Consider the following 16,541-nt stretch of genomic DNA (forward strand, 5'->3'; position numbering starts at 1 on the left):
TTATCCCTCCCAAGAGCTGGGAATGGGGATTTATCCCTCCCCCAGAGAGCTGGGAATGGGGATTTATCCCTCCCCCAGAGAGCTGGGAATGGGGATTTATCCCTCCCCCAGAGAGCTGGGAATGGGGATTTATCCCTCCCCCAGAGAGCTGGGAATGGGGATTTATCCCTCCCCCAGAGAGCTGGGAATGGGGATTTATCCCTCCCCCAGAGAGCTGGGAATGGGGATTTATCCCTCCCCCAGAGAGCTGGGAATGGGGATTTATCCCTCCCAAGAGAGCTGGGAATGGGGATTTATCCCTCCCCCAGAGAGCTGGGAATGGGGATTTATCCCTCCCAAGAGAGCTGGGAATGGGGATTTATCCCTCCCCCAGAGAGCTGGGAATGGGGATTTATCCCTCCCAAGAGAGCTAGGAATGGGTCCAGTCCCCCCTTGTCCCCAGAGCTGGGAATGGGGATTTATCCCACCCCGATCCAGGATAGGTCCTGTCCCGGGGGCGGGTCCTGTCCCCCCGCCCCGGGTGTGTCCCCGGGTGTGTCCCGGTGTCCCCCCGCCCCCGGGTGTGTCCCCGATGTCCCCCGTGTCCCGTTACCGATGGCCAGCGGCAGCGGTGAGCCGGTGCGCGGCGGCGTGGCCGGGATGTTCTTCGGGGGGAGCGGCGGAGGGGCTGCAACGGAGCGGGGGGAAAATGGGAAAAATGGGGGGAAAAATAATGGGGGAAAAATTCAGCTGAGGAGGGCGGGACATGGCTGGGAGTACCGGAGAGGGGTGGAGAATTCCATCCCACCCAGGAATTCACTCCCAATATCCCATCCATCCATCCCATCTAGGAATTAATCCCTAATATCCCACCCACCCATCCCTCTGGTTTTTTGTTGGTTTTTTTTTTTTTTTTGGGGGGGGGGTGGGGTGGTTCTTTAGGGGTTTTTTTGTATTTTTGGGGGTTTTTTTTGGGTGGAGTTTTTTTTGGTTTTTTTTCTGTTTTTGGGTTTTTTGGGTTTTTTTTTGTTTGTTTTTTGGGGGGGTTGTTGTTGTTTTTTTGGGGGTTTTTTGGTTGTTGTTTTTTGGGGGGGGGGGTTGTTTTTTTTTTAAATCTCCCATTTCAAACCCCTAAATTAGCATTTTAATTCAAATTCTGCCTTCTCCACCTTTCTCCCCTGCCCATCCCACGTGGATCCGGGATGGGGGTAATTAACACCAGCTAATTAACCAGCAGTGCTGGTTAATGGTTTTTACAGAAATGGTTTCCCCAGCTGCCCCAGGCTGAGGGAAAGCTGCGATAAAATAAAATAAAAATAAAAAAAAAAACCCGGGAATTCGCGGCTGTGCTGCTCTTCCCCATTTCATCCTGGAAAAACCGGTGCTCCCAATTTTCCAGCCAAGTGTGAACGTGCAGGATCAGGATCCATCCCATCCCTCCTCCACCCAAAGGGAAAAAACAACCAACAATCCAACCCTTTAATTTAAAATATTCTAGAACTGCACGGGCTGGATGGGGGAAACTCCAATCTTTGATCCCTGGGTATATTAATTTATTTTTGTGCTCACTTACTTCCAGTTGGAAAAGGTCTGGGAAGTTTTGGGGACTCGAGGTTTGTGTTGATGGGTTGGACTGACCCCCATATCTCAGGCTGGTCCAGAGCAGCTGAAAAAATAAAAAATAAACATTTGGAAACAATGAAAAACTCAAATATTTTCTTCCAAACAATTGGATGAGCCCCGGACTCTGGGAAAAGAGGGCCCAGGCAGTGACAGAAACCTCATTAATTAAAGACAGGGGGTCCTGTGATGGTGGGTAATTAAAATCCTGTCTGATTTTGGAGCAGGACTCTCAATTAGTTTGACACTTATGCTGCTTGACAAACAAAACAATGCCGGGGGTGGACTCTGAGAAATCAAATTATGGGAAGGAAAATACTGCATTGATGATAAAAGTGGTTTGGAATTTTAGGAGATGCAAAAAAATAACCCAAACCCATCAGGTAGCAAAATAAAAAATAACTGTATTATAAGAATAAAGCAGGAAAAGGGATATATTTTATATATAATTTAAATTTCTTGGATTTTTCTGTGCTTACAAACATTTCTTGGATTGAAAGAACTGAGCTCCTGGAGAACCCAGGAGGAGAAAAAGAGCTCTGGGAAAAACCCACCCCAGGGCATGGATGGGGCTGGATTTGGGGAAAACAAGTCCTGCCAGGTCCCTGTGCTTGGAAAAAAAGAAAAAAATCAGGTTTTTAAAGGAGTAAAGTGTCCCTGTGTTAAAGGAGGGGCAAAAAAAAAAGATATTTTTGAGGTGGTATTTCCTAAGAAATGGGAAATTTCCTGCTGCTCCAGGGGATGGTTTGTTGGAAAATCCTGAGGTTTGATATTCTTGGGCTGGTCCCTGTCAGGATCTCCCCCAGATCTCATAATTAACTCATTAATTGATTTAAGAGCTTGCTCTGTTTCCACCCAGCCTGACTCACCAGGTGCCCAAACTCCCTCACCCATGTCCCCAAACTCATCCTGTCCCCAAAGTCACCATGACCCCAAACTCACTCACCATGGTCCCAAACTTGCCCTGGCCCCAAAATCCCTCCCAGGTCCCCAAATTCACCCATCCTGGCCCCAAACTCCTTCACCATGACCCCAAAGTCACTCAGCAGGTCCCCAAACCACTCACCATGGTCCCAAACCCCCTCCCCAGCTCCAAACTCACCCCCCATGTCCCCAAATTCACTTGCCATGGTCCCAAACTCCCTCCCAGGTCCCCAAAGTCACACACCCTGTCCCCAAATTCACTTGCCATGTCCCCAAACTCACCCCTCAATGTCCCCAAACTCACTGCCAGGTCCCCAAACTCACTCATCATGCCCCCAAACTCACTCCCAGCCCCAAACTCACTCACCCTGGCCCCAAACCCCTCCCAGGTCCCCAAAACTCACCCCTCAGTGTCCCCAAACCCCCTCTCCAGCCCCAAACTCCTTCCCATGTCCCCAGACCCACCCATCCTGTCCCCAAATTCACTTGCCATGGTCCCAAACCCCCCCCACCATGTCCCCAAACCCACCCCCATGTCTCCAAACCCACCCATCCTGTCCCCAAATTCACTTGCCATGGTCCCAGACCCCCCTCCCATGTCCCCAAACTCACCCCCCAAGCCCCAAACTCCCCCCCCCAGCCCCAACCTCCCCCTCCATGTCCCCAAATTTACCCCCCATGTCCCCAAACCCCCTTCCCAGCCCCAACCTCCCTTCCCCATGTCCCCAAACCCCCTCTCAGGTCCCCAAACCCACCCATCCTGTCCCCAAATTCACTTGCCATGGTCCCAAACCCCCTCCCCATGTCCCCAAACCCCCCAGCCCAGACTCACCCTCCAGTTTCTGCTCCTCAAATGCAGATTCCAGGGGGGGCCCAAAGAGGGGGGCCAGGGCAGCTGGATCCTCCCCAGGCCTCCTGTGGGGTGGGAGCAGCACAGAGCTGAGGGGCAGCCCTGGCCCCACCCCAAAATTCACTTTTTTAATGGGTTTATTGTACCCCAGGCCAAGGAGGAGCTGGCCAAACCCAGAATTCCAGGTGGGAAAAAAAGGGGAAAAGGGAAGAGGCAACATCAGAGTGACAAACAGCAGCTGGGCTGCTTTGGGATCAGCCAAAACTTGGTGGGAGAGGAGCAAAAAATTAATTATTTTATAATTATTTCATAATTATTTTATAATTTAAAAAAAAATTATTAAATTTTAAAAAAAAAATTTAAATTTTTTTTAATTTTTTAAAAATTTTTTGCAATTTTTTTGCAATTATTACATATATTTACTACATATATTTATTACATATATTTACTACATGTATTTATTACATATATTCTTTATTAATATTATTATATATTATTTTTTCATAATCTAATGGATTTTGAGCATCCCAATCTCCCCCAACCTGCTCCCAGTGTCCTGATGCTTTTTTTCCCCAGCAATCTTTGTGATTTTCATGGATTTTGGGTGGTTTTGTTCAAATTCCAGGAGTTTTTGGGCCATTTTTTGTGCTATTTTTAGGGGGGGTCGGGCCATTTTAATTTGCATTTCCTCTGGAAATTTGCCCACTCGTTTTTCCAAGTTTTTTCCTCAGAAATCCCTGGGCTCTCACTGGGTTTTGGGGCAGATATTTAGAGTTTTTCTGGCCATTTCTGGTGCAATTTCTTGTGGATTTTTGTGTTTCTCAGTGTGAATTTTAAAGGATTTTTTCCTGGTTTTAAGGCAGAGTTTTTCCTGGATTTTTCCAGATGTTTTTTTCCCAATAACTCCTGGAATTTTGACATCTTTGGGATGTTCCAGTGCAACTTTTGGGTATTTTCAGTTTGATTCTTTGGGGATTTTTTGCTTCTTAGTGTGAATTTTCAGGGACTTTTCTAGTTTGTTAAACTCAATTTTTTCCTGGATTTTTCCTGCTGCTTTTCCCACCAGTCCTTGGAATTTTGGCAGAGTTTAGATGTTTTACTCTGGATTTCAGCAGGTTTTTGGCCATTTTTCATGTGATTTTCAGGATTTTTGGGCTGTTTCAAGTCTCATTTCCCCTGGATATTTTTCCCACTCACTTCCCCAATTTTTCCCTCAGAAATTGCTGGAATCTCACTGGATTTTGGGGTTTTTTAGAGCAGATGTTGGGAGTTTCTCAGGCTGTTTTTTGTGCAATTTCTGGGGGATTTTTGTGCCTCTTAGTGTGAATTTAGTGTGAATGGGATTTTTGCTCCCCCAAATCCCATTGACCCCATCAGTCCCATGGGAGGGGATGTTCCCAGTTGGGGTCTGGGGCTGCCCCCACTCACCTGGAGGGGTCTGGGGTGGGCGTGGAGCGCCGAGGACGGGTCACCTCCTCACCTGGGGGGGCAGAGAGGGTCAGGAGCACCCCAAAACATCATCCATGATCCCACAGCTCCTCAAAACATCATCCATGATCCACAGCACCCCAAAACATCATCCATGATCCCAAAACATCATCCATGATCCACAGCACCCCAAAACATCATCCATGATCCCACAGCTCCTCAAAACATCATCCCCATGATCCACAGCACCCCAAAACATCATCCATGGTCCCAAAACATCATCCATGATCCCACAGAACAGGGACAGGGTCAGGAGCACCCCAAAACATCATCCATGATCCACAGCACCCCAAAACATCATCCATGATCCCAAAACATCATCCATGATCCCACAGCACCCCAAAACATCATCCATGATCCCACAGCTCCTCAAAACATCATCCATGATCCCAAAACATCATCCATGATCCCAAAACATCATCCATGATCCCAAAACATCATCCATGATCCACAGCACCCCAAAACATCATCCATGATCCCAAAACATCATCCATGATCCACAGCACCCCAAAACATCATCCATGACCCCACAGCACCCCAAAACATCATCCATGATCCCAAAACATCATCCATGATCCCACAGAACAGGGACAGGGTCAGGAGCACCCCAAAACATCATCCATGATCCCAAAACATAATCCATGATCCCACAGCATCCCAAAACATCATCCATGATCCCAAAACATCATCCATGACCCCACAGAACAGACAGGAGCAGGGTCATCCCCACCCCAAAACATCCCCTGACCCCACAGCACAGACAGGGTCAGGGTGACCCCAAAACCTCCCCTGACCCCACACAGGTGCAGTGAGGGTTTTTTACGGGCTGCAGGAGATACTCACTGGATAAATTCCTTTTAATCGTCCCCTGGAAGGAGAAACAAAGGGATAAAATGATCAGGGCAGTGTCACCCCAGCAGAGTGGCAGGAGGGGACATTTCCTGGAGCCCAGGGAGCAGAAAACCCCACAGGACAAAAAAAAAACCACACAAAAAACAAACCAAAAAACCCCAGGATAAAAAAAACCCCACAGGATAAAACCCCACAAATCCACCTCTGCCTTTGGGGCTGTCCCAAAGGATTTTAAACCCCTCTGGGAATGGGGACTCAGCACAGCTGTGCCAATGGCTCATGGAAAAGCCAAACCCTCCAATCATTTTGGGGAATTTTGGGGTTTTGGGGACACCCCAAGGCAGAGTGGGATCTCCAGGGGTTCCCATCACTGCCCCCTCTGTGTTATCGAGGTGTCACCATCACTGGGGTGACAATGGGGTGGGTGACACCTCTGGCAGCTGTGCCCACCCAGGCTGGGCAGGGACCATTCCCAGAGCCCATTCCCAGTCCTAGACCCCATTCCCAGTCCCAGAACCCATTCCCAGTCCTAGACCCCATTCCCAGTCCCAATACCATGCCCAGTCCTAATCCCACAGCCCAGTCCCATTTCCAATCCCACACCCCCTTCCCAATCCCACTCCCAGAGCCCATTCCCAGTTCCTATTCCCCAATCTCATTCCCCAGTCCCAGAGTCCATCCCCAGTCCCAAACCTAGAGCTCAGTCCTAATCCCAGAGCCTAGTCCCAAATCCCAATCCCATTTCCAGTCCCTATTCCCCAATCTCATTCCCCAGTCCCAGAACCCATCTCAATCCCATAGCCCAGTCCCATTCCCCAATCCCAGAGCCCATTCCCCAATCCCCTGTCCCAGACCCCAGTATCCAATCCCAGGGCCCATCCCCATTCCCCAGTCCCCATTTCCCAGTCCCAGAGCCCATTCCCAGTCCCCAATCCCAAATCCCATTCCCCATTCCCAATCCCACCCCAATCCCAATCCCAATCCCATCCCCGTTCCTCACCGGGCTGCGCCGCTGGGGTCAGCAGAGGGGAGAGAAGAGACACCTGGTCAGAGAGTGACAGTCAGACCCCAACAACAGCCCCCAGACCCCGGGAAATGGGGCTGCACAGACCCCAAACAGCCCCCAGACCCCGGGAAATGGGGCTGCACAGACCCCAACAACAGCCCCCAGACCCTGGGAAATGGGGCTGCACAGACCCCCAACAGCCCCCAGACCCCAGGAAATGGGGCTGCACAGACCCCAAAGGGTCCCAGACACCACAGCCCCCAGACCCTGGGAAATGGGGCTGCACAGACCCCAAACAGCCCAGGCTCAGAGCCAAGCCCAGCTCTGTTTTTGCACATTCTATTCCCAAATGCTCTAAGCCAGCCATAAAGGGAATTAAACTTCATCCTAGAGGGGCAGGGGTGTTATTTGCTGTTGGCATTTTAGCTCTAGAGGCAGGACAAGAGCACACGAAGCTGGGTTAAAATTATTCCAGGAGATAAAAATTGCATTTCTTACCGGACTTTTCCTCTAAAAGAAGGCAGAGAGAAGAAAAAAAAAAAAAGAAAAAAAAAAAAACCAAAAAAAAACCAAAAAAAAAACCCCAACCAAAACAACAACAACAAAAAAAACCCAATAACCCAAAACAAACAAACAAACAAACAAACAAAAAAAAAACAAAAAAAAAAGAAACAAAAAAAAGAGAATGAGAAGGTGAGGGATTTTTTTATGAAGAGGAATGGAAGATTTGTGTCAGGTTAAAGACAAAGCAGAGGGACAGGAGTGAGTCTCCAGTGGGAAATTGTGGGGAGAGGGAACATTTGGAAATATAAAAATGGTGTCTGAGGCACTTTAGGGAAAGAATTGCATTGTTAAAATCCAATGGCCATTCCCAGTTCAGGCACCAGAACTCCCAGTGCAGAGGGCTGGGAATGGCAGGGACAGTGGGCACAACATCTGGCACAGCTGGCAGTGCCAGGAGCAGCCTGGGCTGGTGGGAGGGGTGGGGTGGGATTTATGATCCCCCTCCCAGCCCAATCCGTGGGATTTATGATCCCCCTTCCATCCCAATCCATGGGAATCAGGGCAAGACCCTCAATGGGAAGAATTCTCCAGGAATCTGAATTCACTTCCAGGGTGAGAAATAAACCTCTAAAACCCCATGGAAAATCCTACAGATAGATTCCTTGGCTTGGGAATCAGGGCAAGGTCCTCAAAGGGAAGAATCCTCCAGGAACCTGGATTCACCTCCAGGGTGAGAAATACACCTCTAAAATCCCATGGAAAATCCTACAGATGCTTTCCTTGGCTTGGGAATCAGGGTAAGACCCTCAATGGGAAGAACCCTCGAGGAACTTGGATTCACATCCAGGGTAACTAATAAACCTCTAAAACCCCATGAAAAACCCTACAGATGGATTCCTTGGCAAGACCCTGAATGGTGATGATTAAAACCCCCCCCCTTGATTGAAATCCCCTTTTTTCCTCATTGCAAAACGAGGAGAAGAGGTGACAAAAACCAGCGAACGACACACGCTGCTACCCTTACAAACTTACAAACCCCTTAAACCATCCAGCGAGCCAAACCCCACAAACACCACCAAAAAAAAACAAAAAAAAAAAAACAAGTAGAACCTAAAACACGGTGAGTTTGGGGTGGTCCCTGAGACTCGGAGGAGGGGGGGGGACACTCGCCACGGGGGGACACTCGCCACGGGGGGACAGGGGGGGGACACTGGCCACGGGGGGACAGGGGGGGACACTCGCCACGGGGGGACAGGGGGGGGACACTCGCCACGGGGGGACAGGGGGGGGACACTCGCCACGGGGGGACAGGGGGGGGACACTCGCCACGGGGGGACGGAGTGGGACACTCGCCACGGGGCGACACTCGCCACGGGGGGACAGGGGAGGGACACTCGCCACGGGGGGACAGGGGGGGACACTCGCCACGGGGGGACACTCGCCACGGGGGGACAGGGGAGGGACACTCGCCACGGGGGGACACTCGCCACGGGGGGACAGGGTGGGACACACGCCACGGGGGGACACTCACCACGGGGGACGGGGACAGGGCGATGTTGCCCACGGACGCGCGGAGCTCGTCGGCGGTGGCCGCGCTGCGCGCCGCGTCCTTGCCCTGCAGGGGCTTGATCTTGATGTTGAATTTCCTGTGAGCCTCCTCCTCCTCCTCCGACTCGCTGGAGGAGTAGAAGTGCTTTCCTTTGGTAGGTACAGCACAGTCAAGGAATTGGGAGTTTTGGGGTGTTCCCAGAGTGGGGGGCGTTGGTGGTGCTGGAATGGTGACCCCAAAGAAAGGGGAGGAAATCCCGAGCTGAGGATGGCACTGCTGCACCCTCAGCACCCCAAGAATGTGGGGCTGCTGCACCCCAAGAATGTTAGGCTGCTGTTATTCCCAGGGTAAATCCAGCCCAGGGCTTGGATCCATGGAATTGTTCAGGCTGGAAAAGCCCTGTGGGATTATCAAGTCAAATCATTCCCCAGCACTGCCCCATGTCCCAAAGTGTCACATCCACCCCAAGCACATGGAGCTGCTGTTCCCAGGGTAAATCCAGCCCAGGGCTTGGATCCATGGCTGCATTCCATGGAATTATCCAGGCTGGAAAAGCCCTCTGGGATAATCAAGTCAAATCACCCCCCAGCACTGCCCCATGTCCCCAGATTACAAACATGGATTTTAAATCCTTCCAGGGATGAAGAACCAGCACTGCCCTGGCAGCTGCTCCAATGCCTGACCAGCCTTTTCCACAAGGAAATTTTCCCAAATATCCAACCTAAACCTCCTCTGGAGCTCTGACCCCAAATAAAAAGCAGGAAATCCCAAGCTGGGGATGGCATTGCTGCACCCTGAGCACCCCAAGAATGTGGGGCTGATGTTCCCAGGGTAAATCCAGCCCAGGGCTTGGATCCATGGAATTCTCCAGGCTGGAAAAGCCCTCTGGGATAATCAAGTCGAATCATTCCCCAGCACTGCCCCATGTCCCAAAGTGTCACATCCACAGGGATTTTATTTAAAATATCCAACCTAAACACCTCTGGCACTTGAGGCCATTCCCTCTGCTGTCCCCATTCCCTGGGAGCAGATCCCAAATCCCCCCTGGCTGCTCCCTGCTTGCCAAAATCCAGGAATTCCTCCCTGATCCCTCTTTCCTCCAGCACCATCATGGAGATTTTGGGCTCCCATGGGATGTTCTCCTCTTTTCACAGCAGTGAATCACAATCCAAATATCTCAGGTAATTCCCTTGGGAATCCAGATTTATCTGAGGAGTGCCAGCTCCAAATTAAAATTAAAAAGGTGGAAATAGATAATAATGAATAATAAAAATAATAATTAATAAATAATAATGGAATAAAGGGCCCTGCCTGTGAACCCCAACTCCTGTCACAGGAGGCAAAGCCAAATCCAAAGGATATATCCTGGTTCCTCAGGTCTGATGCTGTATCCCTCCTCATCCAGCTCAGGTGAGTTCTGAATAGGCAACCAAAAAAAAAAAAAAAACCAAACAGGAAAATCAGGGATTAATCAATTCCTGGAAAGCTGGAGCAGCTCCTTCCTCCTGTGGGAAGGGATTTCCTGCACACACAGAGCAAATCCCATTTGGCAGAATAAATGTTTTAATCCTTGTTAATTTTATAAACAACAATATTAATATAAATAATAAATATATATTTATAATACATTTTTCTCTGGATAAACTGCAACACCCCCTGGACCAGGACAGAGCTCTCCAGAGTCACCTCATTCCTGGGAATTCTGCTTGACCTGCAGGTGTGGGATTGGTGTCTGGACAGAGCTGATTTCACCCAAAAATCCCAAAAATGAGGGTGGGAATTGCCTGGGATTGCCAGGGAAGCTCCAGGGGACACTTACATATCTGTCCCAGTCGATCTCTGCATAAAATCCATTCGGGGCTCCATTGGTCTTCTTCTGGAAAGGAAAATTTTCCTGGTTGAAATGGAGGAGGCAGGAGCACAGGACATCCCACACCCTCAAAATCCCACAGCATTCCCCACCCTGGAATTCCCCCACAGAGTGGAAAGGATTTGGGTTTTTAATTTCATTTTTTTGCCTATTTATCAGGTGGACACCCAAAATTCCTTAGGGAGAGGTGAGGAAATATTCCTCCTGTGCTGGGATGTGGAAAATCCCAATGAAATATTTGCTGGGAGATGAACAAACCCCTTCCCCCAGAAAGAACAACCCCAAAAAGGATCAGATCCCACATTCCAGGAGCTGTGGGTTCAGGGAATGGCCTGGGATGAATCCACACCAACACACAGCAGCTGCTGCTTGGGATCCAGGGAATTCTGCTTGGAATCACCCCAGGAACCCAAACCCATCCCAAATTTTGGCTGCTGGATGGGATAATCCAGCACTCCTGAGCTTCCTCCCAGTGGGAACATGCCCATCCCAAGGATGGAGGCAAAACCTCCTGTGGGAATTGATGCTGCTCCAGAAAATTCCTGTTTTCCCCACCCACTTCTATCCAACCCCATTTCCTGGCTGACTCCACAGGGATTTTTCCTGCACTCTGGAAAAAAACCAAAAATTGCCTTTTTTTTGTTCCAAACTGAGGATGATTCCCTGTTTTCCAGGCTCAGCTTTCCTTACCCCATTTTTATTTCCTCCTTCCTGTGTGCTATTGGAACTTGGATCATTGCCATGAGGGCTGGGCTGCTGCAAGGGTGGGGGTGGCAGAAAAAGGGTTAAAATATCTCCTCCTCACCTTTTTTTATTTGTTGTTTTTCATTTAAAACACACAAAACTAATTTTTGGCAACTAGGCAAGGTGGATTTGTCAGGAAAGGGAGGCTCAGCTGTGGCTCCACCAGGATTAAAAGTGGATTTTCCTGTCAAAATTTATGTGGAAAAATAATGTGGGAAAGGATCTGGAGGATGAAAAATGATATTCAACATCTCCATCTCCAACCCCTCTGCCTCATCACCTTCAGCAGCTCCATTTCATCCCCAAAAATTGCATTTCTGCATCCTTGGAGGGAACACCCCAGCTCCCTTTTACTGATGAAAAGCTGCCCAAGGGAGAGGGAACTGCCTGGGGGTGCTTAAATTAATTAAAAAATAAATTTAAATTAACTTTAAAATCTCCAGTCCGAGCTCTGCCCATCCCCAACTTGTCACCAAGTGCCACATCCAGGGATGGGGAACCCAAAACTCCCTGAGCTCCCTTTCCATGGAGGAATTCCTCCAGATACCAACTCAAACCTGCTCTTTATTAATTTATCCACCCTAAACCTGCTATTTATTAATTTATCCATCCTGAACCTGCTATTTATTAATAAAGGACAAGTTTAGGATGGATAAATTAGTATATCCAACCTAAACTTGCTATTTATTAATTTATCTAACCCAAACCTGTCCTTTATTAATAAAGGACAAGTTTAGGATGGATAAATTAGTTTATCCAACCTAAACTTGTTATTTATTAATTTATCCAACCCAAACCTGTCCTCTATTAATTTATCCAACCCATTTATTAATTTATCCAGCCTGAACCTGCTAGTTATTAATTTATCCATCCTATACCTGTCCTTTATTAATATATCCAATCTAAACCTGTTCTTTAATTTATCCAATCTAAACTTGTTGTTTATGAATTTATCCAACCTGAACCTGGTTCTTTATTAATTTATGCAACCTAAACCTATTATTTATTAATTTATCCAACCCAAACCTGTCCTTTATTAATAAAGGACAAGTTTAGGATGGATAAATTAATTTCCCCAACCTAAACTTGCTATTTATTAATTTATCCATCCTCAACCTGCTATTTATTAATTTATCCAACCCAAACTTGTCCTTTATTAATTTACCCAACCTAAGCTTGTTATTTATTAATTTATCCAACCTGAATCTGTTCTTTATTAATTTATCCATCCTAAACTTTTTCTTTATTAATCTATCCAGCCTAAATTTGCTATTTATTAATTTATCCAGCTGAACCTGCTATTTATTAAATTTATCCTGTACTTTTTATTTATTCCTTTATCCCTGCTGAAGCCACCAAGTTTACTTTAATCTCTATTTCCTAAAAAGCAGCTTAAAAACATAGGGAGGGCCCAAAGCTGAGGATTGGGGGTGAGATTGTGGGGAAAACAAAAATTATTTCTTGCAAGGAGCAGCTTTACCCCTCAAATTTTCATTTTTTTGATATCAAACATTAAATTTAGAAGCTGGGGCCCATCTCCTACCCAGCTCTAACACCAGGAATAAAAGCAGCAACCACTAAAAAAAAAACAACAAACCAAACCACAAACACCTCCTTGTTTTCAGGTTAATATAGAAAATAAAAATAAAGGCTGGAAACAGCTGCTCTGGCAATTTCTGAACTCCTCAGGGCAGCAAATCTGGCCCAAGCCAATTAGCAGGAGTGGAAATGAGGAAGAGGAGCTTTAGCAGGGCAGCTGCTCCTCAGGTCTCCCTCTGTTGATATTTTAATAAAAAAAAAAATTAGAATTTGCCTTTTTTTCCTATATATTTTTACATTTGTTTTCTATATTAAACAGAAAACTGCAGACAAATGCTGGTGGTGGTGGCAGGGGCAATACTCACGATGCCATCCCTGTCTGGTGACCCTCTGAAAGAGCAGAAAAAGGTGATGTTAGTGCCCAAACAACTCGAGGAAATTGTTATTTAAATTAATTTACAGCAGCAAAAACGGAATTATGGCTCATCAGCACAGCTGAGGTACCTGCTCCTCGTGGAACCCTTGCAAGGTCACAGAATTTATTTATTTTTTTTCCCCTGGTATTATCGGGTGGTAAGTTTGATGTTTGTCAATAAAATAAATAATAAATGAGGTAAATGAAGTGTTGTTGCTGCTGAGGGTGGCACTGGCCCAGCTGGCACCATCCTCCTGCAGGAGACACAAATCCCATCTGGAGGAATTTCTGAATGGATTGGGAACTGCTGAGGCTCCCCAGGGACCCTAATCCCCAAATGTTTATGGGATTTGGGATCTGGGATCTGGGCTGGGCCATCCTGCACTGCCCAGGGATTTAGGGAATGCAATGTGGAATCCAGATGGGTTCCTGCACCTCCCACAAATCCCGAATTTCCTGCCCTGCCAGGGATGTGCAGCACAGCACAAACCCTGTTGGCAGCTCCTTGGCTCCACAGGGAATGATTTCCCTGCAAATTCTCCAATCCATCCCTGCTTCTGTCCCACCTCTCCTATTCATCTCCATCTCCTGGCACAGAGTCTCTGAAATCCTTTGGCAGTGGCAGAAATCCCTTCTGTGTTTCCTCCTGGTTTTCTCCTATTCCATCTCTCCCTTCTCCCCCTGTTCCATCCCTGCCTTCCTTCTCCTGATCCATCCTTCCATCCCTTCCTTCTCTCCCATTCCATTCCTCTCTATTCCACTGTTCCATCCCTCTCTTCTCCTGTTCCCTCCCTGTCCCTTCTCCTGTTCTATCCCTCCCTCTTCTCCCTCTCCATCCCTTCCTTCTCCTGTTCCATCCCTTCTTCTCTCCCTCTCCATTCCACTGGTCCATCCTTTCCTTCTCTCCTGCTCCATCCCTTCTCCCATTCCATCTCTGCCTTTTCCACTGCTCTATCCCTCCCCATCCCTCCCTTCTCCCATTCCATCCCTCCCTCTTCTCCCATTCCCTCCCTGCCTCTTCTGTTCCATTCCTCCCTATTCCACTGTTTCATCCTTCCCTCTTCTCTCATTCCATCACTGTCTTCTCCCGTTCCATCCCTCCCTTCTGTTCTGCTCCATCCCTGCCTCTACTCCCATTCCATTCCTCCCCATTCCACTCTTCCATCTCTCCCTTTTCTTCTATTCCTTCCCTCCCTCCCTTCTCCATCGTTCCATCTCTGCCTTCCTTTTCCCATTCCATTCCCCCTTCTCTCCCCTTCTATCCCTCCCTTCTCCCCCTGTTCCATCCCTGTCCCTTCTCTTATTCCATCCCTCCCCTTCTCCCTCTCGATCCCTCTCTTCTCTCCGTGCTCTGTCCCTGTCCCTTCTCCCCTGTTCTATCTCTCCCTATTCCACCGTTCCATCCTTTCCTTCTCTCCCATTCCATCTCTGCTCCTTCTCTTATTCCATCCCTGTCACTTCTCTCCCTCTCCATCCCTCCCTATTCCACCATTCTATCCCTCCCCTTCTCCTTCTCGATCCCTCTCTTCTCTCCCCTGTTCCATCCCTGTCCCTTCTCTCCCTCTCCATTCTCCCGTTCCATCCCTCCCTATTCCACCATTCCATCCCTCCCATCTCCCCCTGTTCCATCCTTCCTTTCTCTCCCGTTCCCTCCTTGTCCCTTCTCTTATTCCATCCCTCCCTTCTTTCCCTCTCCATCCTTCCCTATTCCACTGTTCCATCCCTCCCTATTCCACTGTTCCATCCCTGTCCCTTCTCTTATTCCATCCCTCCCCTTCTCCTTCTCGATCCCTCTCTTCTCTCCGTGTTCTGTCCCTGTCCCTTCTCCCCCGTTCCATCTCTCCCTATTCCACCATTCCATCCCTCCCATCGCTCCCCTGCTCCTTCCCTCCCTTTCTTCTTCTCGATCGCTCTCTTCTCTCCCTCTCCATCCCTCCCTATTCCACCGTTCCATCCCTCCCATCTCCCTCTCCATCCCTCGCTTCTCTCCTTGTTCTCTCCCGTTCCATCCCTCCCTATTCCACCATTCCATCCCTCCCTTCTCTCCCTCTCCGTCCCTCCCTATTCCACCATCCCATCGCTCCCTATTCCACCATCCCATCGCTCCCTATTCCACCATCCCATCCCTCCCTATTCCACCATCCCATCCCTCCCTATTCCACCATCCCATCCCTCCCTATTCCACCATCCCATCCCTCCCTTCTCTCCCTCTCCGTCCCTCCCTATTCCTCCATCCCATCGCTCCCTATTCCACCATCCCATCCCTCCCTATTCCACCATCCCATCCCTCCCTATTCCTCCATCCCATCGCTCCCTATTCCACCATCCCATCGCTCCCATCTCCCCCGTTCCGTCCCCGTCCCCGCCGGTCCCGGGAGCGCTCGGGGCCGTGCCCGCTCCGTGCCCCCGCCGCGCTAATCACCGCAGCCGCTAATTCAATCAGCGCCGCTCTTTAATTGCAGCGTCTCCTCCGTGGCCTCTGCGCGACCTCCCCCTCTGCTGGGATGGGGATGGAAAATCCCCGCACCCAGCGATTCTGCATCGGGAGATGCAAAGGAGCCGCATTCCCCCCACCGGGATCAATCCTGGATGGGTTTGTCCAGCTGGATTCGCCACCACCCCTGGGGACAGCAGGGTGACACCGCGCATCCCTTTTTTTGGGGTGTGCTCCGTGCGTCCCACTCCTCCTTACAGCAGGAAAAGCCACCTGGGATCTGTCGCTTGGCATGGGAAACATCCAAACAACTCCCAGCAGGACAGAAAACAGCTCAGGGGAAAACCCGAACGGAAGAAAAGGAAAAGCTCGGAGTTTCTCAGGGCAGGGCTGCAGGAGGGGACACCCTGCTGCTGTCCCTCCTTGGCCACAGCACTTGGGGACATCCACCCCAAAGAGAGTCCCGGCATTGTTCGGGTTGGAAAAACCCCCAAAGAGAGTCCCGGGATTGTTCGGGTTGGAAAAGCCCCCAAAGAGAGTCCCGGGATTGTTCGGGTTGGAAAAACCCCCAAAAGAGAGTCCCGGGATTGTTCGGGTTGGAAAAAACCCCAAAAGAGAGTCCCGGGATTATTTGGGTTGGAAAAACCCCCAAAAGAGAGTCCCGGGATTATTTGGGTTGGAAAAACCCCCTGAGAACATCAAGTCCAGCCTGTCCCCAAATGCCACATCCACAGGGATTTTAAATCCTGCCCGGGCTGGACACCCTT

The 16,541-nt window shown here is 49.1% G+C and overlaps 1 protein-coding gene across 1 annotated transcript in view; it reads right to left on the reverse strand.

Annotated features, from left to right (window-relative positions):
- The window catches only part of SGIP1 (SH3GL interacting endocytic adaptor 1), a 48,301-nt gene that overhangs the window by 24,367 nt on the left and 7,393 nt on the right, over positions 1 to 16,541 (reverse strand). The window contains exons 3-11 of the mRNA XM_079314478.1: positions 13,291 to 13,315; positions 10,592 to 10,648; positions 10,135 to 10,189; positions 8,755 to 8,930; positions 5,705 to 5,729; positions 4,802 to 4,853; positions 3,356 to 3,438; positions 1,553 to 1,645; positions 593 to 667 (exon numbers count right to left, since the gene is read on the reverse strand). Coding sequence (XP_079170604.1) covers positions 593 to 667; positions 1,553 to 1,645; positions 3,356 to 3,438; positions 4,802 to 4,853; positions 5,705 to 5,729; positions 8,755 to 8,930; positions 10,135 to 10,189; positions 10,592 to 10,648; positions 13,291 to 13,315 — 641 coding nt within the window. The remainder of the gene's footprint in view (positions 1 to 592; positions 668 to 1,552; positions 1,646 to 3,355; positions 3,439 to 4,801; positions 4,854 to 5,704; positions 5,730 to 8,754; positions 8,931 to 10,134; positions 10,190 to 10,591; positions 10,649 to 13,290; positions 13,316 to 16,541) is intronic.

This window comes from Erithacus rubecula (assembly GCF_903797595.1).
Source record: "Erithacus rubecula genome assembly, chromosome: 10".
NCBI lineage: Eukaryota > Metazoa > Chordata > Aves > Passeriformes > Muscicapidae > Erithacus > Erithacus rubecula.